The sequence below is a fragment of the Bos taurus genome, chromosome 10 (genome assembly GCF_002263795.3).
Source record: "Bos taurus isolate L1 Dominette 01449 registration number 42190680 breed Hereford chromosome 10, ARS-UCD2.0, whole genome shotgun sequence".
NCBI classification, from domain to species: domain Eukaryota; kingdom Metazoa; phylum Chordata; class Mammalia; order Artiodactyla; family Bovidae; genus Bos; species Bos taurus.
Window position 1 is genome coordinate 87,320,620 of NC_037337.1, and position 24,473 is coordinate 87,345,092.

Below are 24,473 nucleotides of genomic sequence, written 5' to 3' on the forward strand. Positions count from 1 at the left end.
ATGGCCTTCCTTGGTGCGTGCGTGCACAGAGATCTCATGTCTCTTCCTTATTTTATGAGGGCACTAATCCCATCATGGGGGCTCCACCCTCATGATCTCATCTAACCCCAATTAGTTCCCAAAGGCCCCACCTTCAAACACCATTGAATTGGGGATTAGGGTATCAACGTTTGAATTTGGGGGGCCATAAACTTTCAGTCCATAGCTGCACCTTACCTGTGCATTACACCAACCATATTGGGTAGATTCTAGTTTTTAAGGTATCCCAGTACAAGGCAGGGAGAAGGAAGATGAGGCTTAGAGAGGCCTGTGTTGTCCCCAGTGGGAAATAGGGAAGAGGCTGTTTACTGAGAGGCTCACAGCCCACAGCCACAGGGGTGTGAATTTCTGGGATAACTTTGTTTTGTTTGCATAAACCTGTCCAAGCTAGAAAGCAGGCATATGTTGCCCACCTCCCTGGCCAGAGCTGTTGGCTGCTGGAACCCAAATACTCACCCCTGAGCCACTTAGGGAAGGGCTGTATTCAGGAATGGCCCGAGACCTGGAATCACTGCCTGTTCCCTCTCCCGACACCCCAGACATAGCTATGCCAAAGAATCCATCTTGGAGCCAGGCTGGCCTCGGCTCTGAAGTTGTCTGAGGTGGGGTACTTGTACCCAGTGGGGAATAGAGCTGAACAAGAGTCAGCTAGACTTGGGAAAGAGAGGAAGGAAAGGTAGTCTGATTAAGTTTTGTCTCAAAGTGTCTGTTTTTGGGTTTGTCCCTGCATTGATCTGCAAGGGAATGAGGCAAGTAATGGCCCCTCGGGGACTTTCAGGACTTTGCTCTCAATGTCAGCCGTCATTTTCAATCACCCTCTCCCTCCCAGCCATTAATTTTGGCCCAGGATCATGGGGACTTGTCCATCTATCACTCCTAATTGACACTAAATGATCTGTCAGTTTATTGATGAACGGCAGGAGTGGAATTGTCACAATATATTTTACTTTCTAACAACTCCTCCTGACAATTTTACCTTGTCCATCTCACTCTCCTCACATAAATCTCCATTGGCCGCTCGTTCCTTCTCATGGGCCGTTCTGGTGCCAGCCACTTCCACAGCATCTGCACGCGTCAAGGACATCAAGATGGCGGTAGAACAGCCCGTGTGCTGGTCCTGAGGTTGCCCCCTTCCCTCCTCCTTCTCTCTTTCCCTCTTGCTTTTTTTTTTTTTTTTTTTTAATGGCAGAGATGTTCCAAGAATACTAAAGGGCTTCTGTCCTCTCCCTCGGTGTCATTGCCATACCAGAGTCTCTTTACCTTCTTGTTAGCAGCGAGTAGTTAATTCTTATTAGGCTACCAAAGTGTGAAAGGCAAAAAATTCAGAGCCGCCAGGCTCCTAGATCTGTGAGCACAGTTGCAGACCTGTGTTCTGTCCTGTTTAAAGCAGCTCTGTTCCAAGCTGGCCATCCCCATAGAAGTCAGTTTCTTAGAAAGATGTCGCCGAAGGTGGGTTAGCTGGAGCCTGCCCACTGGTGTGCTGTGTGCAGGATATAGGTGGGCCTTTGGGGCCCGGCTTAGAGCTGCCAAGGACCCTGAGCTGTCACCAGCGGCCACAAGCAGTCTCATCTGTCCAACCTCAGTTTTCTATTCAGCTTTTATTAAGTGCCCCCAAGTCTTGAAAGAGATGGGGAGGTGCTGGGCTAGATATATATAATGGTATATAGTTACTGTGGGTATGAAAAATCCTTTATCCTTTATGAGGCCAAGGATGAGCAGAGGCGCTCGACAACATATTAAAATGTCATTGCCCTCCTCCCTCCTTCCATTCCTGTTGAAGATAATTTTTGTTAACTGATAGGGACTGTTTTTGTTTATTAACCATCCTTCCATTATCATGCCTATCAAAATTAATAATGGTTCCTTAATGTCATCTGATAGCTAGAGTATATTCATGAGCACTTCCATTGTCTTGATGTCTTTTTATGGTTGATTGTATAACAAAAAGGGCAAATCAAGGTCCTCACCTGTACATAGTCATTAGATGTCTTTAGTCTCTTTCATTCTGAGCCATCCCCACCCCACACCCGCCTCTTCTTTTCTCCCACGCCATTGATTTTTTTTTTTTCCTTTGAGAAACTTGTCCTACAGGGTGGCTCACATTCTGGATCTGGCCTGTTGATTCCTAGTCGTGCTGTCTGACTTGCTCCTCTGGCCCCCATGTCCCAGTGAGGCTGGAAGTTAGATCTAGGTCAGCTGATGGTTAGACACAGACTCACCATCTGGCAGAAGCGCTTCCCAGGTCGTGTTGTGCACATTCCGCTGCATCTCATCCGTAGGCACAGGTGTCCCAGCTCCCACTGCCAGTGAAGCTGTGATGGGTCCTTGGAGTCAGGGGTGTGGCCTCCATGTTACGTGGCCCACCAGACGCCCACCTACTGGTCAGAGTATCCACTGATGACTTGAGCTGTGATTTCATTAACAGGTGTCATGGTAATTTTCTAATTTTCACTCATAGAAAATTAGAAATTCTTCCATAAAATACTTCCTCTCCAACTGTTTGGTTGCCTGAAATACAATTCATTATACTTTCATCCTGCTTTTTCCCCTACTCCATCCAGTCTTTTTAGTTTGAAAATTTTCAAATCTATAGAAAAGTTGCAAGAATAGCACAACAAAACATCCTTCCCATTGCTGATGTTTTACCGAATGTGGCTCTTTCCTCATTTTCTTTTTTTTTCTTTTTCTGAACTGTTTGAGAGTGGCAGCTGCGTTTGCATTTGCATTACTTACCACTTGACATATACAGGTTCTCAGTATATACGTGATCACTGAGTCTTTTGGACATTTCTTACAGAGCTCTAGTAATTAAAAAGGGACCAGATATCCTTGAGCCCTTGACCTTCAGAATTTTCATCAATAGATACGATTTTGTTTAGCAGTATGGAGAATTTCTTTTCCACATGCTGCCCTGAGCCGTGTGCTGCCCTGGGATCCCAGAATTGGCATGACCTGGCAATGTCTTCAGGCGTCCTGAGCACCACGAGTGAACATTTATTTAGCTCTCAGCGAGGTTGATCAAGTATCAGAGATGAGTGTCCAGTGTTGGATGAAATCAGATGAGGCCATTACACAAGAGATGGTTGAGAAGGGAAGTCTTGATAGGTTATTGTGCATCCGTTTCCAAAAGCTGTGCCCAGGGCTTGGGCGCCATGGCCCTGTTACTGAGGATTTCGGAGATGCCCATGTGAGCCCCCTGCTTGAACCTCTGTCTTGTCTTTGTCTTTACTGCTCCTGCCTGCACATGTGCTTTTCCTCCACGTGGCTTCTGAGACGCGACAGATTAAAAAAAGGTGGCTTCAGGACCAAGCAACAACATACCTTTTTAACGTACACCTTCCATTTGTTCGATCTGTGTGGGCTCCCAAAAAAGGAATTTCTTGCCTTGCTCTCAAGCTATGTTCAGAACCTGGATGGAAAGATGATAAAGGACAATCTAGATAACTTTTTTACTTGAATGAACTTAGAGAATTCACAGGGATTTTTTCGGCTTGTTGATTTATTTGTGTAGACCATTGAGAATTTCATTGCGTTGTTTATCGCTGTAAATCATTTATGTTCAGTCGAACCTGAAGATGAAATAGATACCAAAGCTGCATCCATTAACATAACGAGTGAAAAAATATGTCCTCAGGAAGTGGGGAAGAGTGTGTGATTTGTTGAGCTCATTCTGTCCTTACCCTCTCTTGTCTTCAAACACTTGTACTGTGTTGGTGGCTGGTAGGTAGCGGGCATGAAGGCAGGACTCTGCTGAACTGTCCTCTCCGACTGAGCCCCGAAGTGCGCACAGCTGTGAGGTACTCACTGCAGGTCACTCTCCATGGGCAGAGGTGAAGGTGAGCGTTGGTTCATGCTGCAGACACAGGGACAGACTGCTGCGCCTCGGCCAGTGCGTGCCGCCAGGTCTAACTCTGGTCGACAGAACCCCTTTTCATAGTGATGATATTCTGCCTCTTTGTGGAGTAAGGTCTGTTTGACCTTAAAACTCAAATGTAGCAAAGTTGGGAAAGGTGGCTCACTTTGTGAAGACAACTGTGACAGAGAGAAAGAGTAGGATGCAGAGACAGTGCAGATCCTTACGCTGTAGACACTATCACTGCACCTGTCTTTTGAGGCATCAGAACTCTGAGTGTTTAACTTTATTTATTTTAAATAAATTTTATTTTTCAACTCTTATTATTTTTATTATTAGAGTATAATTGCTTTGCGATGTTATGTTAGTTTCTGCTGTACAACAAAGTGAATCAGCTATATATATAGGTATCCCCTCTCTCTTGAGCTTCCCTTCCACATCCCCCATCCCACCCCTCTAGGTCATCACAGAGCACCGAGCTCAGCTCCCTGTGCTATGCAGTAGCTTCCTGCTAGCTGTTTTACACATGATAATGTATTTATATGTCAGAGCTACTCTCCCAGTTCGTCCCACCCTCCCTGTTCCCCGTCCTGTGTCCACAAGTCCATTCTGTACATCTGTGTCTCTATTCCTGCCCTGCAAATACGTTCATCTGTACCATTTTTCTAGATTCCCTGTATTTAAAAAATCATGGTATAGAATTCAAAAGATTAAAGAGACTGGGATCATGAAATTTGCTAAGACAGTAGATCTTAAATATTCCCACTCTGCATGCACACAAATGGTAACTGTGTGAGATGATGTATGTATTAAGTTGATTGTGGTAAACGTTGTACACCTTAAATATATATAATCTCTGTCTGTTATGCCTCATTAAAGCTTAAAAAAAAAAGGCTGGGATATAAAAGGAAAGTTTCTTTCTCTATTTTTTGTGCCCCCCCCCGCCCCCGCCAGATACTCAGATCCCCTTCCTGTGTCAACCACTGTTCACTAGTTTTATTGAGTTTCCTGCCAAAGATACTCTGTGCATTTTACAAAAAAATAAGTTAATGTGCTCTATAACTACACCCCCCCCATAAACGGTAGCCCATCTATTCTGCATTTTTCTTTTATCATATAAGAGTATTTCTTGGTGATCTTTCTGAATCTCAATACAGAGTAGACCTGCATCATTTTTAAGGGCTGCATAGTACTCCAAAATTTCCTGTCTCGATAGAAGTAGTCATGAGCAGACAATAGACATGATATTCTCCCAGGCTGTAAAAGGAGACTTGTATTTTTTATTCATGTAGTTGCCATAACATGACTCTGTAGAAAATATCAAAGGCTTATATGTACTGTAAGGAGTACATATAAATTCCATAGGCTGGAGAACGAATAGGAAGCATATATCGTTTTTTTCATTGAAGATTGAGAGAGGCGCGTTTTCATGCGTTCCCATCTGGATTGATGAAAGTGATGTTCTGTGTTCTGTTCATTGCAGTTTAGGGGCCTGGATGGCTCGTCTAGTGTCACAGAAGCAGTTTACTTATGCAAATGACTAAATATGAAATAATTGGAATCTTGCAATTCTGTCAAGTGCCTCCCAGTTGAAGGTGATAGCAGTCTGTTCCCGTAAGCCCCACGTGGAGTAGCATTTGGATACTTCCCTTCCCGCTCTGAAAGGTGGAGCAGTCTTCAGACTACTGGGCTGCTACTAAGGCTGTCTGGACAGCCCTGCGCAGGCCCTCCCTGGAGCAGAGGTGAGTGCCTGGTGCTCAGGGAGGTGGGGAGGGTGCGTGCAGTGACTGGAGATGGGCCTGCCGCCTGTGCGTGTGCACCCGGGAGGGGACGGCTGAGGCCGGAGGCTGCACGGTGCCCAGGAGCCGCGTTTCTAGAGCCCACGTCAGCAGCCCTGCTTCCCAGGTGCCTGCGGGGAGGCCTGTTGGAAGGGCTGCCTAAGACTGCAAAGTAACAGGCTGAGATCCATCCCTACCCTGCCCAGAGCCTGCGCCCAGCTTCCCTCATGCCTGCAGCTTTTCTTGACTAGTTAAACTACCCTTGAGTTTTATCTTTATGACTGAAAGCCAGGAGCAATTCTAGAATAGGTTCTTGGCATGTCCTGTGAAGGCTTTGACTTTTGGTACTTGGCAGTTTCTAGTTTTGCAGAGGTGCAAATTCTTGTGTGACTGGAGCTGGGAACCAGGGGTAGGATCATAAAAGAGGGAGTCTCTGAGGTTCGGGAAGGGATTGACAGGCCCACAGAGGGGTCCCTTAATTTATAGTAGCCGAGAAAGCACAGCGTCCTATGGAATGCTCCTGTGCCTCTCTGGATTATCACTTAGTGCAGAGATCTTGAAACTAGAAAGTGAAAGTGAAGTCGCTCAGCCGTGTCCGACTCTTTGAGACCCCATGGACTGTAGTCCACCAGGCTCCTCTGTCCATGGACTTTTCCAGGCAAGAGTACTGGAGTGGGTTACCATTTCCTTCTCCAGGGGATCTTCCCAACCCAGGGATCGAACCCAGGTCTTCTGCATTGTAGACAGACGCTTTACTGTCTGAGCCACCAGGGAAGTGAAATTAGAAGCTTCTGTCCAGATCCTTTCAGATTCTGGTGCCTTTACAGTGCTGCCCTCGGTTTGCCTGAACTCCTTCCACTGCTGGGGGATTCAATGGAGACATTTATATTTTTTTTAAGTCTTTTGTAGTTATATAAGCAAACCAAGGACACTTTAATGATATAAAAATTCAAACAAGACATGAAGCTAAATTTGCCTGAAACTATCATTTCCTCCGATCCTAGTCATCTCTCTAGAAGTGGATACTCATAACAGTTCATTGGTATCTGTTACCAACAATAGATATATTATATAGTTTTGCACAATAGATACACTTTCAGAAGTATATATATGTAGTTGTCTCTCGGGATCCAAGGGGGACTGCTTCCAGGACACCCATAGGTATAAAAATCATCAGTGTTTAAATCCCTTCTATCACATGGCATGGTATTTGCATATAACTTAGACACATCCTCCCATGTACTTTAAATCATCTCTGCATTACTTATGATTCTTAATACGATGTAAATGCTATGTAAATAGTTGTAAATGCAATGCAAATGCTATGTAAAGAGTTGGCAGGGTGTGGCAAGTTAAAGTTTTGCTTTTTGAGATTTTTTTTTTCCTTCAGATATTTTCAATCCGTGGTTGGTTGAATCCGCAGATGCAAAACCCATGGATATGGAGGGAGGACTGTGTGTGTATGTGTGTGTGTGTGTGTGTGTGAGTACACATATATTACACATAAATACACATATATACAAACACACAATATCCCCCCCACCCCCGCCATGTTTTTTTAAACAGTTCCTCTTTAGGAAATTTGCAGCTCCATCCTCTGACCCAGATTCCACCTTCTGGGGCCACACTGCAGAACCGCGTGTAGACAACCCACACGTCATGCCCAGCCCTCTTGTTGTATGGATGGGAAAACACACAGACACACGGTGCTTATTGTGGCTTTGGCGCTGGCTGCTGTGCTAAGCACAGTTGTCTTAATTTATCCTCAAAGTACCCTCCCCACCCCATTAGGTAGGTTCTCTTATTATCCCCACTAAAAGACAAGGAAACAAAACTTCAGAAAGGCTGACTAACCTACTCATGGTCACACAGCCAGTAAGAGCCCGGCAGGATTTGAACTGGGTGAGTCTGACCGTGGGTCTTGCTCTTCTTCTCTGCGCCTTGACACCTTCTGTTTCGTGCCCTTGACCCCTGGTGTTGTGTGTGTGCACTGGCGGGAGTCTCAGCGGGTGTCCCCTGAGGGCAGAGCAGCACGCGGTGAACGCGTGACCCCCGGCTTCCCTGGCTGCCTGCCCGCAGAGATGGTGAGCACAAAGGATGCGGTCCACACAGGCCAAGGCCACGCCAGTCACACGGTCAACAGACCCAATTGGGCTGTGGTTCAGTTCAGTTAGGCATCAGAAACGTTCGTTCCTTCTAAGCCTGCTGTGCCCTCCAAGAACTGGATCCGTCCCCAGGCAGCCAGCTCGGAAGCCGGTTCTAGTTACAGGTTTCGGCCGTGACTCCTGCCAAGGCCGAGGGCAGAGTGGTCTATGGGCTCTCAGCCCAGAGCAGGCACTCCAAGCATTCATGAAATGAAGGCAGGCATCTGCCTGGGAGGTATTTCCCCTGTCCATCTCCCCCATACATCCCCCCCACTATCCCCCTCCTTCCAAGGGTCACTCCTTCCACCCCACGCCCCCCACCCCTCCCCGTGCCTGCTGGAAAGGGTCACTCCTTCCACCCCGCGACCCCCACCCCTCCCCGTGCCTGCTGGAAGCTGAAACATCTGCCTGTGGTCTAGTCCCATCGCCATGTCTGTCACCCACTCCCCTGTCACCCTGGCGCAGGCGGGTCATGTGGACTGTTTGGGCTGAGGCTCCTAAGGGCTTTGGACTAGGTGATCTCGAAGCTCCCCATTTCAGCTGTAGGATGTCACAATCCTGGGAAATCCCAGATGTTCAAGCCCTGTGGCCCCGGGATTTCTTTCCACCGAGCTCTGTCTGGGAGAAAGCGGGGCAGTCCAGCTTCTCCTGATGCCCCCAGCTTCACACCCTTGGGCTCTGTCTCTTCAGCGTTAGAGCTGAATGGTCTCTAAGGCCCTGCACAACTCGGAAAGAGTGTCTGCCAGTCTGAACTGTGTTTTCTGGACAGCCACTTGAGACAAATCATCTGGGTGCATAAACCATGGAACAGTTGACAGACCCCGAGACGCCGCATGCCTCCCAGGCACAGGGGCCAGTGGAGGAGGCCTGGGTGTGCCCCAGTGTACTTGGAGTAGGCAGAGCCCGGGGGAGATGGAAGCCCATGGTCTGCCTGGAGAAGTGAAGGAAGTCAGTGGACAAGGCAGAGAAGGACCTGCATGCAGGGCTGTGAGTTGCAGGCATGTGCTTTACCAGGAGCCTTGGATGTGTTGACAGCTGCGACCGGTGGTGCAAGGGACACACAATTACACCTCTCTTGAATGCTTTTCTGATGTGGCACCATCTTGGGGAATTTGCAGATGTAAAAAGACGCCTGTTTCTCCCATAGAGGCCTCCTCTTAAGGGCTGCCCCAGCTCCACTCTGTATAGTGAGTGCTTCTCTCTCTAGGCTGGATGGAGTTGCGGAGAGGCCTGCTCAGCTTTTCCCTTGAGTTTGACATCCCTTTTTTTTCTGGCAGATTTTGGTGATGTGACTCATCCATTTCCTGTGAATTGCTCTCCTCATGTGTCCATTTCAAATCATTGCTTTCTCTTATGAGACTGTTTATTAAGGTTACCTAATTATGATTTCATAAGGGTGGTTTTTCCATAGGATATGTGTTCTTCCTCACCTGGAATGACTTCTCATTTGCCACTAGTTTTGTTGTATTAGTGAGGTTGAATTCATCTGAGGTTGAATTCATCTGCAGGCAGCAGCATACGTGTGTGCTCAGTCACTCTGTTGTGTCCCTCATGGACTCTAGCCCACCAGGCTTTTCTGTCCATGGTGTTATTGTGGCAAGAATACTGGAGTGGATTGCCATTTCCTCCTCCAGGGGATCTTCCCAGCCCAGGGATTGAAATCCTGTCTCCTGAGGCTCCTGCACTGGCAAGCAGCAGAGAACCATATTAGTAGAGCTCTAAATGGAAAGAGGTTTATGTCAGAAAATAGGAGGTCCAGAACTTCGTGGTCCAGGGCTGATGTGGCAGCTCCGTGGTGACAGCAGGGATGGAACTCTTTCCATCTTCCTGCCCACCATCCTTTGCATGTGGGCCTTTGTCATCATGCTATGCCTCATAGTGGTATAATGGCTGCTGTGCCTCCAGACCTCACCTCTGCTTTCCAGGCAAGAAGAATGGTGGATGATATGGAGGAGAAGAAAAAGGGTTCTTTATTAGTAAGAATTTGTTTTTTGGAGGTGAGGGGGTAGAATATGCTTTCCACGGACTGCTGCACCTTTCTCATTGATCAGGAATGTATATGCTCACCCCTCAGTGCAAAAGAGGCTGAAGAGTGGAATATTTTTAGTTAGGCTCATTACCAACTAAAGCAGAATTAGGGTTTGAGTTGAGAGGACGAGGACAGGAGTTCTGAGTAGGCACCATGCTGTTTTCTGTGGTCGACTCCATCAGGCCGAGAGACAGAAACCACTGGTTGGGGTTCTTTCTGAGACTGTGTCATGTGATGTAGAGAGTCGGGTGTGCTAAGGAGCGTAAAAACAGTCTCACCTAATGCTGGGAGCTTCTTAGAAGTAGGGAATCATTGGGAAAGGCCTCAAAAGGCAGAAAAAGTTGCTTTTGAGACAGGGATAAACAAAAGTGGCTGAAGTGAAGGAAGGGAGCCAAGTGGCCAAGTGGCAGAGGAAGTGGAAAGCAGGAGACGGACAGCGTGAGAAGGGTGTGCACCGAGAAGGCTGAGGATGAACCTGGAGACCGAGTCAGCATCGGGGGAGAGTTAGCATCGGGGAAGTGGCGGGCGGCTGGCGTGAGGACTTGGGGGGTGTAGGTGGCGGGCGGCTGGCCAAGTGGGGAGAGTGGGTGTGTCTCATTCCCCGACAGTTTCAGCCAGAGGCAGCAGTAACCTGGGAAGCAGGGGAGCGAGGGGGTTAGAAGCAGAAAGTATGGAGCAATGGCTGTGCACACCTAGCCAGCACCCATCTCTGGGCAAGGGTTCCACTATAGGATTGAGGAGGAGAAAGACAGTGTCTTGAGCACAGGGAGTGGAGACTGGAGTTAAAAGCATCCTCATTATCATCGTAATGGAAGTAGCAACGGCTGTTCCCCGTCTCATCCTGTGTGCCAAGTACTGTGCTAAATACTTGATGTAAATTAACTCACTTGATTCTAATGACAACCCCGTGAAGCGAAATGTGGTACTATCACCAGTTTTGCAGGGTTTAAGTGACTTGCCCAAGAGCACACAGCCAGTGAATGGTGATGCTCGGCTTTGAGCCCTCTGAGCCCCGGGGCCTCCAGCCCTCTGGGAGCCGGAGAGCAGAGGGTTGACTTCTGAGGTGCCCTGTTGGGAGGTCCAGAGGGTCAGCAGGTCCTTCTCTCCAGCTGCTTAGAGGGAAAGAAAGCAGAAAGGAGTCATAATCAGGAGGAAGTGAGCCACCGAGGCGCTTAGCAGAGGAGTGGGAAGGGGAGGTACAGGCTCCCGGTGAAGCTGGGAGAGTGTGGCAGGTTTTGACAACACCTAAGAAAAGAGGCTTCCCTGGAGGCTCAGATGGGAAAGAATCTGCCTACAATGCGGGAGACCTGGGTTTGATCCCTGGGTCAGGAAGATCCCCTGGAGAAGGAAACGACAACCCACTCCAGTACTCTTGCCTGGAAAATTCCATGGACAGAGGAGCCTGGTGGGCTACAGTCCATGGGGTCACAAAGAGGCGGACATGACTGAGCAACTTCACTTCTTCAAGGAAAGAGGGCTTCCCGGGTGGGCTCAGTGGGTAAAGAACACACCGGCAATGCCGGAGACGCAGGAGATGCGAGTTCAGTCCCTGGGCTGGGAAGATCCCCTGGAGGAGGGCATGGCCACCCACTCCAGTATTCTTGCCTGGGGGCATCCCACCGACAGAGGAGCCGGGTGGGGTATGGTCCCTAGAGTTGCAAAGAGTCAGACACGGCTGAAGCGACTGAGCACACAGGGAAAGGGAAGGGGGGACCAAGGAGGAAAATGTCTTCAGGTCTTCAGTAGGAAGAGAGTCTGTGTGAACTTTGTTGTCTCTAGGAATGACTGCATAAGGGAGAAGGGTCCCCCAATTCCTTTCCCCGCTGTTCCTGTCCTCTTTCCCTGCCCTTCTGCTCCCTCCCCACTTTCCTCTTTGGTTTTGTTTTCCCCACGCATTGACTTTGGGAATCTCCAAACCAGCACATGACAGTGATTGAAATTTTAGGGCTGGATTAAACAGCTGTGGGGATCAGGAAGATTCCCCTGGAGAAGGGCATGGCAACCCACTCCAGTGTTCTTACCTGGAGAATCCCGTGGACAGAGGAGCCTGGTGGGCTACAGTCCATGGGGTCGCAAAGAGTCAGGCACGACTTAGCGACTGAGCACACAGACCAGGTGTGGGAAAGGGGCGGCTTGGGAGGTTGTCAGAGTAGGAAATAGTTTTCATGGGAACAGACTCGGGGGGTGGGCGGTGGGGGCCAGTAGAGGCAGGGTCAGCGTCATTCACAGAGCTGAGGAAGGACCCGAGAGGTCACGAGGTGGCCCCTTCGGTTTGGAGGTGGAGGAAATGAGGCCTGGGGCGGTTAAGTGGCTCAGGGGTGGAATCTTAAGACTTAGAAAAGCCGGCAGATGTCACCTTGCCCCGCTGCCCAAGGTCGTCCAGCTAATTAGTGTAATAGAATGTGCCTCTCGTTCTGCAGCCATGCCATCCTCAAACCTGGAGAGCGGCAGGCATTCATCTCAAGTTCATGAAAAGGCCGTGCACTACGCTATTTGTGCAACAGCGCATCTGTGAGAATAAAACCCGTCTTTACTGCGGTCCTCCGGGACCCTCGCAGAAATGAGATGTTGATCATATGAAGCAATCTTACTGAACAAAACAAAACAAAAAAAAACTTTCAAGGAAAAGAAGTTGTGTCCCCTGAGCCAGCCCGTCTGCTAAAGGGGGATGCACTGCTTTGCAGAGTGAGCCGGCTGAAAGCCAGCAGGGAGGGACGGGGGCGCCTGCCATTGGTTAGAATTCTCCCGGCATACATGATCTCCTTGTTCTCCCTTTGATGGATTCAGTCTCTCAAAAATAAAATGCATCTGTGAACATCATACCTGCCTTTTCCCTTCTCTTTTTAGTCCTTTATTGAGAAGTAACTGAAAGCCGTTTTCGTTGTCGAAGCCACAGCCCGGGCAGACATAGGTATAATTTATGCACACGAAATAGAACCCCTTTTGTATAAGCTCGGTTCTTTTCTGGTCTGGTGGGTCTGCTGGTGGTTTTACTTTTTGTCCCGTCTTCCCTCACCACTGCTGGTTACTGGGGGCTAGGCCTCTTTCTCCTGGTTTCACAGCAGTCATCGCACAAGAGGCCATATTGAGAAGTGCCAGAGTGTCCTCGGTTCTGTACCAGGGGGTCACTGGGTTGGATCCGGAGCCTTCCAGAAGGCTGCCCCACACAGTACCCTGCCAGGCCCCGGGAGGGCCTCGCACATCAGCAGTGGAGGGGGCCACCTCTAGCGGCAGGTACCACTGCACCACCTTCCCTGTGGGTAGCTTCTCACTTGGGTGAGTCCCAGTGTGATTGCGGGCCTGTGGGGGACCACAGGATGCAACGGAAAGGCAGAGAGAACAACTAGTGAGTGACCAGAAGGAAGTCTCCACCGGTTTCTTTATTATGGAGAAGAAAATTCTAGGAGAAGTAAAAGACCCTGATCATTCAGTGTAAATCATCTCTAGTTTTTTAAAAAATGGACTGAAATAAAGGTTTTTAGAAGCACTGATGAAAGTTTGCCCCCTGACTTTGCCAACCAAGGTCCATATAATCAAAGCTATGGTTTTTCCAGTAGTCATGTATGGATGTGAGAATTGGACCATAAAGAAGGCTGAGCACCAAAGAATTGATGCTTTTTCAACTGTGGTGCTGGAAAAGACTCTTGAGAGTCCCTTGGACTGCAGTGAGATCAAACCAGTCAATTCTAAAGGAAATCAACCCTGAAGATTCATTGGAAGGACTGATCCTGAAGCTGAAACTCCAGTACTTTGGCCAACTGATGCAAAGAGCCGACTCACTGGGAAAGACCCTGATGCTGGAAAAGATAGAAGGCAGGAGAAGGGATGACAGAGGACAAGATGGTTGGATGGCATCACTGACACAATGGACATGAGTTTGGGCAAGCTCGGGGAGATGGTGAAGGACAGGGAGGCCTGGCATGCTGCAGTCCATGGGGTCACAAAGAGTCGGACATGACTGAGCAACTGAACAACAGCAAAAACTGACTTGTGGAGCCGTGATTTCCACTTACTTTGGTTACCACGTCCTGTGTCATTTCACTTTTCGTCCTTGTGGCTACATTTCCCAAAGACCAGCCCTAAGTCTTAAAGTTACTGTCTTTCCCATCGGCTTTCAGCCCCCTCCAATTGTATCAATGGGAAAGTCGCAGTTTGCACCTAGTATTTCCTTAATACCTTTCTAACCTTGCTAATCTACCTTTTTAACAAAGGAGGAATATGCCATAGGCTCAGACTTTGGCAAATAGCAATATGTAGCTATAATAAATTTTGTGTTTTGTTTAAGCTGTATTTTTTTTTTGTAACTACTTTCTCTATGGTTGGTAATGCAGAATTTCCACTGAGAATGTAAAGTTTTCTTTTAAGTAAATTAAAAGTAAGGAGTCAACGTATAAAGTAGTTGCAGGAAGTCCACTTACAGCAAACTGCGTGAGGGTGGCATCTGAGCGTGGCGGATTTTTCGGCAGCACTTCTTCCCAGAGATTTTTCCTCCCCATCCTTCTCCAGCAGGAAGGATGACCGAGTGTCGTCCACTTAACCCTTCGTGCTGCTTTTGCGTTGCCAGATATGTGGTAGGTGGCGTACTGTTCATTGTACCCCCTCTCAATCGTCTTAGTAACTTGAAGGGGAAAAAAGGAGCCCAGCGAAAATGTGTAGCCCGCGCCCCCCCACCCCGTTCCATCCCTGAGCGGTATCAGCGTCTGTGTTTCTGGGGTTGATACCTACATGGAAGAGCATCTTGTTCCAGTCTGTCAGCACGTCCAGCCAGTTCCTCCGCCCTTCTCATTCTCAGCCACCACCCTTTGTATTTCAGTCGCACCAGCTCCCCTGCTCTTTTCTGAGTACACCTGGCCCTTTTGTGGCCCCTGCCTTTATTCAGGTTTTTCTCCTCCTGTGACTTTCCTGCCAGTCTCAAGCACGTTTTCTAGGGAGTCTCTCCAGCGTCACCCAACCAGAAAGATTAGTTCTGTCTTTAGTGCTGCCATGATTTTTTGCTCTGACCTCACTTGTTCTTCTGGGCTTCCCTGGTGGCTCAGACGGTAAAGAATCTGCCTGCAGTGCGGGAGACCCAGGTTCAGTCCCTGGATTGGGAAGATCCCCTGGAGAAGGGAATGGCTGTGCACTCCAGTATTCTTGCCTGGAGAATCCCATGGACAGAGGAGCCTGGCAGGCTACAGTCCATGAGGTCACAAGAGTCAGATATAATTGAGTGATCAACACACTTGTTCTGTTAAATCTGGGCCGTAATAGAAGTAGCAGTAGATGAGGGAATGTTGGTTTCTAGTTCCAGCTGTGTGTCCAGCTCGCCTTGGGTCTGTAATGAAGTCGTTTTGCATCTCCTGGTCTCGTTATTTCCTCACCTATAAGATGCGCAGGTGGGATGGTCAGGCCACTGAATTTCAGGCACTGCGGTGGGTAAGACTTCTGGAGGCATTACTGCCATCTCTATAATGTTCTTTTTCTGAAGCCAAATTGTAAAATCCTGAGCAAAAGATCCACAAATCCCAACACCCACCATTTGTTCTAAACAAAATAGTGTTCATTCAAGGTACCTAAGTTCTAGAGGTGTGAACTCTTCAACTTTTTACTTTATTCATATAAGGCATATACATACATAGTATATGTTCCAATAATTATTTTTAGCTACTAAGACTGTTTCTGTATATTTCAATCTTTTTTTTCCCTCCTGATAAATAAATGCTTCTCTTGAGTTTGAATCGGAACAAAGATGTTGTTTTGAATCTGACCAGCAGGGGGCAAACTTCACCCAGGAATTGCCTTGTAATTCCCTATCCCTTCCACTTGGTATGGCTTGGGAGTCTACAGACAGGATTTGGAGATTGTTCTTTCGTCTTTCTACTAGACACCTTATTTGCTGATAATGCCAGTAAGCGCTAACTGTACTCTAAGGTGATCTAAAACTACAAAGTGCCAGAATTTGGGTGCTGGGGAGTTCTCGTTTGTTTTTAAAAAGAAAGGAAAACGAACAATACCTAGAAAAATATTCTAGACACTAAATGCATGAATGACAAGAATTAGGAACCCAGGGGGAAAGAGGGGGTTTCAACTTTCAGGAGAGATTTTCAATAAAGAGAAATCTTTTAGCCAAAGAAAACTTCAGTTCATGAGAACTATCTGGTTGTTAATCAGTATTGTAGGTATGGGGACACTTGGAGCAGCGGGACCCCAGTTTAGTGGTCCCCTGCCTGATGCTGAATGGACCTGGTAGCCGAGATTACAATGGAAGATTTCTCGTCTGCTCAGATTCGGATTTTTGCTGTGAAGGCTCATTTGCTGGGTCATACAATTTATAAAGTAGAGCCTCGATGTTGGATGTCCTGGTGATGTGTTATATGACCTGGGACAAATGACCTCCCCTCTCTCACATCTTGGTAAAACTGACCTCAGCGAGGCTTGTGAGATTTTTATTGGACCTTTAAGAATTATGAGAGTTGAAAACCTCGCAAGAAAGTGGTATTTTGCCTGCTTTTCCTCCAGAGGAGTGATATGTTTTGAAAATATAAGGTAGCTTTAGCTTCACTTCAGCTGGTCTCTCACTCCCGCTCTTGCCCTTGCTAAGTATTTATGAATTTGGTCCCTGGCTGCAGAGTTTCTTCTTTTTATCATGGGAGCCCTGTAAGCCCCTTACAGTGGCTTTAGCGCTTCTCTCATGGGCCACAAGTTGTACTAGTAACCACTTGTCCAAACCCTTCACATCCCTCGCCGTTTAGAGACCGTGGCCCAGGCAGGGTGGGCTGGTAGAGTGTCTTCCACTGGGCGCTTCCATGTCCAGCACTTTGATCTGTTTTAAGCCTGTGCTGTCTTGCAGCAGGGAGGTGAGTCTAGGGTCCAATATGTGCTGTGGATATTAAGAGACTTCAAGGACACTTCCCCCCATTTATCCCAGTTATGTCCCCTGCTAAAATAGGTTAACGGTGTCTAATTAACCACTGAACATTGTCATGCCGCATAAAGATAGCATCCTGGCTGTTCTCTGAGCCGTGGTGCTTTATCTCCATTTAGATCTCTGCGGTATTCCATTAAACTCGAGAGCAACATTTTAACTGAGATGATGTCTACATTAGAGCCGCCTTTCACCCTTCAGCACGTGACCCGTGTAGGCAGCAGCTGAGGCCTTCTGCCTGACGCAGGAGGGCAGGCAGAGGAGATGGGCCGCACAGGCCGGGAGGGTTTTCACACTGAGGTCCTTTTCTGCCGCTGAGCCCCAGGGTGAAACCGAGCATCCGAGATCGGGCTGTGGTTCTGTGTTGCTGCAGGGGAGATGTGCTGGAAGCCGGCAAGCTTGTCCTCCACTGACCAAAATCATGCCCAGTGCATGTCAGCGTGGTCTCTAAATGTCAAAAGAAAGGAACTGCATCTGAACAGAGGAAGTTTGGGAAGGCGAGGACATGGAGCGAAGGGTGACCTGGCTAGATGGGGTCTCCTCTCTGCCATTACACGAGCTGTGAGGTTGTAAATAAAAATTCACGAACAGTGACGCAGAACAATTAAGCCAACATTAACTACCCCCTGGTACAAAGCTGTCGTGCTCCTCTAAATCAGAAGTCTTACAGTCTATATCCTCATCTCATCGTGGAAAATATGAATTGAATTTCAAGCAGAATGTAGAATGAGCCCTTCCCCTGGTCAGCAGAGCTGCCTGCGTGCCTGTATCACGTAGGGGTTAAGAACTGGAATTTGTATTCTGGCCCGATCACTTTCTAGCTGGGTGACTTTAGTCAGATTAACTTTACTTCTCTGAGCTCCAGGTTCCTCATCTATAAAAGGGAGCACGTGAAAGAAGATAATGTGATAAATAAACAAGGTAATATGTAATGCTTACATAGTGTTATATAACAGGGATATATAAATAAGAGTGCCTAGCACCCAGGGACGGGGGAGCCTGGTGGGCTGCCGTCTATGGGGTCACACAGAGTCGGACACGACTGAAGTGACTTCGCAGCAGCAGCAGCAGCACCCAGCAAGCTCTATAAATGGTAACTCTTGCTGTCATCAGTCATCAGCTTTACAGGTCTGTGTGGGCGAGGGCCTGGGAAGGGTCTTTTCCCTGAGAATTGAGGGTGAATGTGTGGAGCTGAGGAGGAAACACCAGTGTGTGGATGGTAGAGAAGTGGGGGTGAACACCAGGAGGGGACTGATTGAATGTGGAGCTGAAGGACTGGGCTTTAAAGAAAAGTAAGGAAAAACCAAGGGACTTTTCTGTTGGTCCAGTGGTTAAGACTCCTGTCTTCCAATGCAGCGGACACAGGTTCGATCCCTACTCAGGGAACTAAGACCCCACATGCTGTGTGGCACAGCCAAAAGATAAAAACAAATAAAAATAATTTAAAAATAAACAAAACCAGACCATGCCCCTAACCTTGAAGTCTCCACCTGGGAACTCAGTGTTTAAAGAACAGACAGCTTCTCATGAAGCTGAGCGATCTTAGTGACTTGTAAAGCTCCCCACAGAGAGGGCCATGGTTTCCCTTCTTGGCAAGTTACCTACCAGGTCCAGCCATCCCTCGCTGCAAAGCATTAGACCAGGGTGCCCTTACTCCCGTCACCCTGTCTCCCCAAGGTGAGAGGTGAGGGAGAACATGTACTCTCATTGTCTGGAGTTAAAGCTTCATTCTGCAAAATGGCCAAAGCAATCAGCAAGTGATGGAGTAGCTCTTAAAAAGAAACCTGGCATTTAATTAACTTTTCAAAGTGCTGGTTCAGCAACCTCTGTGTTTTACATTTTGAATATTGAACAAGCATCTCTAATCGGACCTGAATTGCTTCTGGGCCTCCCCGGGTGGAGGGCGCCTGCTGAGCTTTTATGAACACTGGGGAATCCCAGCTGAGTCTGGGGAACGCCAGTTCAGGGTCACTCGGGAATGGAGCCTTCAGTCCATAAGGCCGTTTCCTTCCTCCCCTCAGCCTGTCACTTGTGTTAGGAGAAAGGGCTTCCTTGGTGGCTCAGGTGGTAAAAATCTGCCTGCAATGCAGGAGACCCAGGTTCGATCCCTGGGTTGGGAAGATCTCCTGGAGAAGGGAATGGCTACCCACTCCAGGATTCTTGCCTGGAGAATTCCATGGACAGAGCAGCGTGGTGGGCTACAGTCCATGGGGTCGCAAAGAGTTGGACGTGACTGAGCGACTAACACACAGGGGAGAAAGTAGGCAACTCGGAAGGACGAGGCAAAAAGGCTTACCTCCTGCTGCTTAGCAACTAGTGAGTTCAGCCTGCTCTCTGACATAAGGTTTCAAGTAGTGATTCTCACATCCATGACTAGGTTCCTTTTCTAGAAATTACTCGCTTGGGGGGCCTGGGGTGGACACCGCAAAAGCTTCCCAGGGCTGATTCTCTTGTGGTCCACTGGTTAAGAACTCCTTGTGTAAAGGATTCTGTCAAGCTTTCAATGAGCTGTCTGTTGTCTCCTGTAAGTATGGAAAACATGCGAGCCCAGTAAATCCAAGCAGTGTTCAGGGAGCCCAGGGGACAGCTAAGAATCAGCGGGTACCTGCTTTTGCAAGGGCTCAGGGCAGTGCATTTGGAATCGGGGGTGCAAGGTGGGCGATGGGGAGTCTCGTTTCAGCCTCGCCACCGACTGGCTCTGTGGCGTGGACAGAAGTGCACAGCGCGGCACCCACGGTCCCAGTCTGTGTGTGACATGATGCTCCCGGAGCCTGCGGCTGCCTCCTTTCCAGAATGACTGCTGATATGCACGAGAGTCTCTGAAAATCCCAAAGCGTGCTGTGTCTCTACACAGTGGGCTCCCCAGTATGATAACTGCCAGGCTCCCAAACCCTCACAGCACTTCTGGGGGAGCCCGGGGCAGAGCTGGCCGCCACTCTGCAGTCCTCCTGCCTCAGGCTTGTCCCGGCTCACACCGCGTCCCTGGAAATGTGTCTGCGAGGACGAGATGACCCAGAACCCGCTGTCCCCTCTGTCAGCCTCCACCCACCCACACAGCCTGGGAGAGACGGGACTGCAGCCCCACGTCCTTCCTTCTTGGGTTACCTGCTGGGCGCTGATAGAACACCACGTGTTTTTTTTTTTTAACCTGTCTCCAGCAATTTTAAAAATGCACTCTCCATCATGACTGGGTATATCCATATATAAACCTAAAAAAAAACTTACATAATATTTATCTTTATGATTTGCAATATACCCTCTTCACTATTCTTTGCTATTGAAAAAAAAAGAAAGATTAAAAAAGAAAGGCTGCTGGTGATCCTCTAAATGGGTTTCACGGCTCACTAATGGGTCACGACCTGTGGTTTGAAAATCCTTGTGCTAGACTTCATGTCACTGCATGGCCTGAGGTGCCTTTGGGGACTGACTGGTCAGGTATAGTAACTCTGTGAAGTGGGGATCGTTTCAGAATAGCCGCTTGACTTATATCACCGAGGAACAGAAGTTACTTGCATAATCACGGTTCTGTGAAGAAATGTACCCTCTGCCTGCTCTCCTGAAGCATGCTTCCCACTGCCTTTTGCTTTCTCACTTTTGGTAGCTGCACAGCTACGGGAAATGCTTCACTTGCTTCTTCAAGCCGGCACCGCAGGCTCAGTGATAAAGAGCTAGTTCAGTTCAGTTCAGTCACTCATTCGTGTCCAACTGTTTGCGACCCCATGGACTGCACAGCACTTCAGGCCTCCCTGTCCATCACCAACTCCCGGAGTTTACTCAGACTCACGTCTGTTGAGTTGGTGATGCCATCCAACCATCTCATCCTCTGTTGTCCCCTTCTCCTCCTGCCTTCAATCTTTCCCAGCCTCAGCTAGTAGGGACCCCCAGTTCTAGGAGGGCAGAGCTCAGGCTTGCAGTGGGGAGGGCGCTGGGCACAGCCCAGCTTCCCCGAGTTTTCCTTAAGGGAATGTAAGTGCAGTGTTGCCAGTGTTCATATTTGAAGAATTCAGAAATCCAGGGGTTTTTTTTGTACAAAATAAACCAATTTGGACACCAAATTCATGTTAAAACAGAACAAAATGAAACCAAACCAAAATAATCAGTGATGTGGCGCAGCCCAAACTTACCTGAAGCTTGGTATGGCCTGACAGTGGCCCACTGTTCTACAGGCAGGGTTTCACGCCATTTCTCTGGGGCCCCACACAGGTTCCCACTAGGCTTTCCATCTCCCGAGCAGAAGGCTCGCCCAGAACCTGCTGTTTCTGGCAGGAGAGATGGAGAGACAGACAGACAGACAGAATGCCACCTGAGGACATCCCCGCCCTCCATCCCTGGGGGCTGTGGTCTCTAGTTCCAACTCCTTCCCTGCGGGATGCAACGAGATGCAGGAAGATACTGGGCTACCCTGAGAGTGGGGTGGAGCAGGACGTGGGTTCAGCAGCAATTACACCGATTCAGATGATGAGTGAATAAATGGCAATTAATCAGCCTTCCCCCGAAGAGTAGCCTTATCATTATGGTTTCCTTCCGGCCGAGTCACTGCTGCTGCTTCCTCTGGCACAGGGCTTCAGAAAGAACGATTCTGTTAAGACTCCTGAGGGTAACCAGAGATGGCACTGCCCCTTCTGTAGAGCGGGAAGGTGCAGGCCTGGGCGACCACCTTCCTGAAGCCTGTTCCTCTCCTCTGATCCCGGTTTCCATACAAGCCTTCCTGCTGCTGGTGACAGGACCGGCTCCTTCGGACAGCAGGTTTATAGCGTTCATCTTCACCACGACAGTCAGAGGCAGTGGTCCCAGGGTTTACTTTACCTTTCCCCTCTCGGGGAGAATTATTTGCATTTTTGCAGAAGGTGCCGGTTGGTCCCGAGGTCACTTTTCCTGGGGAGGGACTTCTCAGGCATCCTGCCTCCCAGCCATTAAGGCATCGCCATCACCCTGTGCCCGCATGGATCATGGTGATTGATTTCTGACTTAAAAGATTTCATAAAGAGAACAAATACTCTCTTATCACAGAGATTGTCACACATACAGAAAAGTAATCTCGGTGTAATGCACGCTCAAATTCCCAGGAATTCTAATCCAAGCAGGTCACTACTGAGCCTCTGAGAAACTCTGGTCTTAAGTCTTCTAAGTAAGATTGGCTAAAGGGTGACGACTGTTAAAGTTAAGATGTATTCCCCCTCCCCTAGACAGCCGATCCAGAAATCTCTCACTGCTGGGCCCAGCGATCTGCATGTCTGACAAGCTTCCCAGATGGTCTGTACACACGTTCAGGTTGGAGAACCCGGGCCTCACATAAGCGTGTGAACAGGCCACCATCACTCACAGGGCCTTGCGGTCCTTCCCGTGGGGGAGGCAAGAAATCAGGAGCCTGAACTGCACGGCTGGTTCATCCCCTTCTGCTCACGGGGAACTACGTGTGTTAGCAGAACAGCTCCAAACGAGACCCACGGCCTCCGTCCTAAGAGCATGCTCCTGTAAACTGATCAGTTAATTGTTGAAAGAAAAAGAAGGCACAGTATCATCCACACCGCTTCTGAGTTTTGAGCTTCTCCTTCAATTTAAGCACTCGAGCTCAACAGCTTAATGTGGCGACACGCTGAGAAAAGGGCGTAAGAAGGCATCACCGTCACTCGCTCATCGGTTGTGGGCCTTGGTCTATAAAGAGGAATCCAGACAGATAGATCACTTGAGTTATTCTCATTTTACCCCACTTTTGAAACACCCCTCCAGTGTCCCACCCAGTGCAGAGACTAGCAGTTTCTCATGAACTTTGTCTCTCTCTCTTTCAGGTCACAAAGGAGGGCTTCTGAAGAAATACAAGAGTATGTTTCAAGTATTCTCACGGCATCCTGTGTGACCCTAGTCCGCCATGCGGTCTGTGTGGTCCTCATCAGCTCAGCCTTTGTTGAACGCAGCATCCGAACATAGACAGCAGGGAGCGGGCTGGGCTCGGGCTGGAGATCAGAGTGATAGTCAGGGGCTCAGCGAATGCTGCTTCTGCAGCTGAAGGGCTGGACTCTGGCATGGATGGCCATGTCCTGTCTCCCACGCCCTGGGTCTTAGATTGTACGTTCAGGTGTCAACAGGACTGACCCTTAGGTTCTGCTTTATTGATGAAGATGGGCAGAAGGAACACCAGCCTTCTAATCCTAGCCTCCTCCCCAGACATATCAAAGAGAAAGAAGGCAGGTTTCTGGGTCAAGACGGAGTGTGCAGGTAGGCGGGAGGAGCATCCTTTCGCAGTCCGTGTGATGCTGCTGGTGGGATGGTACAGCTTGTGCGCCTTGCACAGCAGACCAAACTGACGAAGCAGGCCTGACAAAGCTGGTGGAGGAAGGTGGGTCCAGAGACATTTTCACCTAGGAAAAGCAATGGAAGCCATCAAAATATAATAGGTTGTTCCTTCCTGTGTTTCAAACTCACTTCCTCCTTTCTTTTCCTTTTTTTTTGGTGACAGCCACCGCCTCAGACAGCAGAGCCTGGATAGATCAGATGACGGAGGAGGTAAGATGCCCGTGGAGGAAGTCAGAAGGGCTTCCAGAGACGTCCCAGAGCATCTCCTGGGCTACAGCCAAGGTGCCACTTGCTGCAGGCTTACTGGACACATCCCTGTGGCCTCGTCCTGGCCTGTGGGTTGCGTCTCTGTGCCTGGCCGAGTGCTGCTGCCCATGCCTGGGGTTCCTCCCCACTTCCTTATCCATTAATCCTCCTTGTCCTTCAGCACTCGGCCAGAAGCATCACTTCCTCTGAACTGTCTTCTCTTGCCATCCCACCCGCCGTCTCTGACTCAGGTGTTGTTTCTCCCTGTGCCCACAACCTCCTGGGCAAACCTCCATTGTAATGACCACCCCCCACAGCAATAATAGCTGGTACTTATTGGTTCTTTATTATTAGTCTCAGGCACAGTTCTCCCAATTTATAGATGCTGAAGCATTTCATTTTCACAGCAGCCCTACGAGGTAGTACTGTTATTATCCCACTTTTATTTTGAGGAAACTAAAGGACAGAGCGATGAAGTTGCCTGTGGTCACAGGGCTGAGTGACCGTCATGCTTTAACGCTTTATTGGCTCAGTTGTTCTTCCCACCAGGCTCTAAGCTCCTTGATAGTGGACACCTTGTCTTGTTTATCTTTGCATCTCTAGTGCATGGCACATAGTTGGTTAAAGGCTGATGCTGTAAATAAGGGAGAAACAGTGCTTCAGCGGCTAGCAGCCGTGTCACAGCTGAAGCCCGTGTTCAGAACTCGAAAAGAGATAAAGTTTGTGTGTACCTTTTGCAGGAAACCTACTAGAGGGGAGGTTATCTTTAGGACCTGAATGATCAAAGCCTCTTTTTTAACTCACATATTTACCATTTCCTCAGTCTGTTCCTTTGTGTAGAACTCAATTTCCATCTAGTATCATTTTCCTTGTGCCTGAAGCGCTTCATGTAATGTTTTATTTTTTTGTAGAGCGGGTCCTCTGGCAAGAAATTCTCTCAGTCTTGTTCGTCTGAAAAATGTCTTTACTTTTCACCAGATAAAGGATTCTGGGCTGACACCTCGGTTTTCCCTTTTAGTCTTTGAGGTACTTGGTTCATCGTCCATTGGCTTGCTTGTCTGCCAAGAAGCCAGTGGTCCTCCTTATCTCTGCTCCCCTGTATGCACTGTCTTTTTGTCCTGCTTTTAAGACTTATTTTCCCTTATCTGTTATTCTCAGCAATTTGGTCGCGATGTGCCTTGTTGTG

The 24,473-nt window shown here is 48.5% G+C and overlaps 1 protein-coding gene across 1 annotated transcript in view; it reads left to right on the forward strand.

Annotated features, from left to right (window-relative positions):
* IFT43 (intraflagellar transport 43) overlaps positions 1-24,473 on the forward strand; it is a 103,798-nt gene that overhangs the window by 52,638 nt on the left and 26,687 nt on the right. The window contains 2 exon segments of the mRNA NM_001040521.2: positions 22,537-22,569; positions 23,205-23,251. Of these exon segments, the coding sequence (NP_001035611.1) occupies positions 22,537-22,569; positions 23,205-23,251 (80 nt within the window).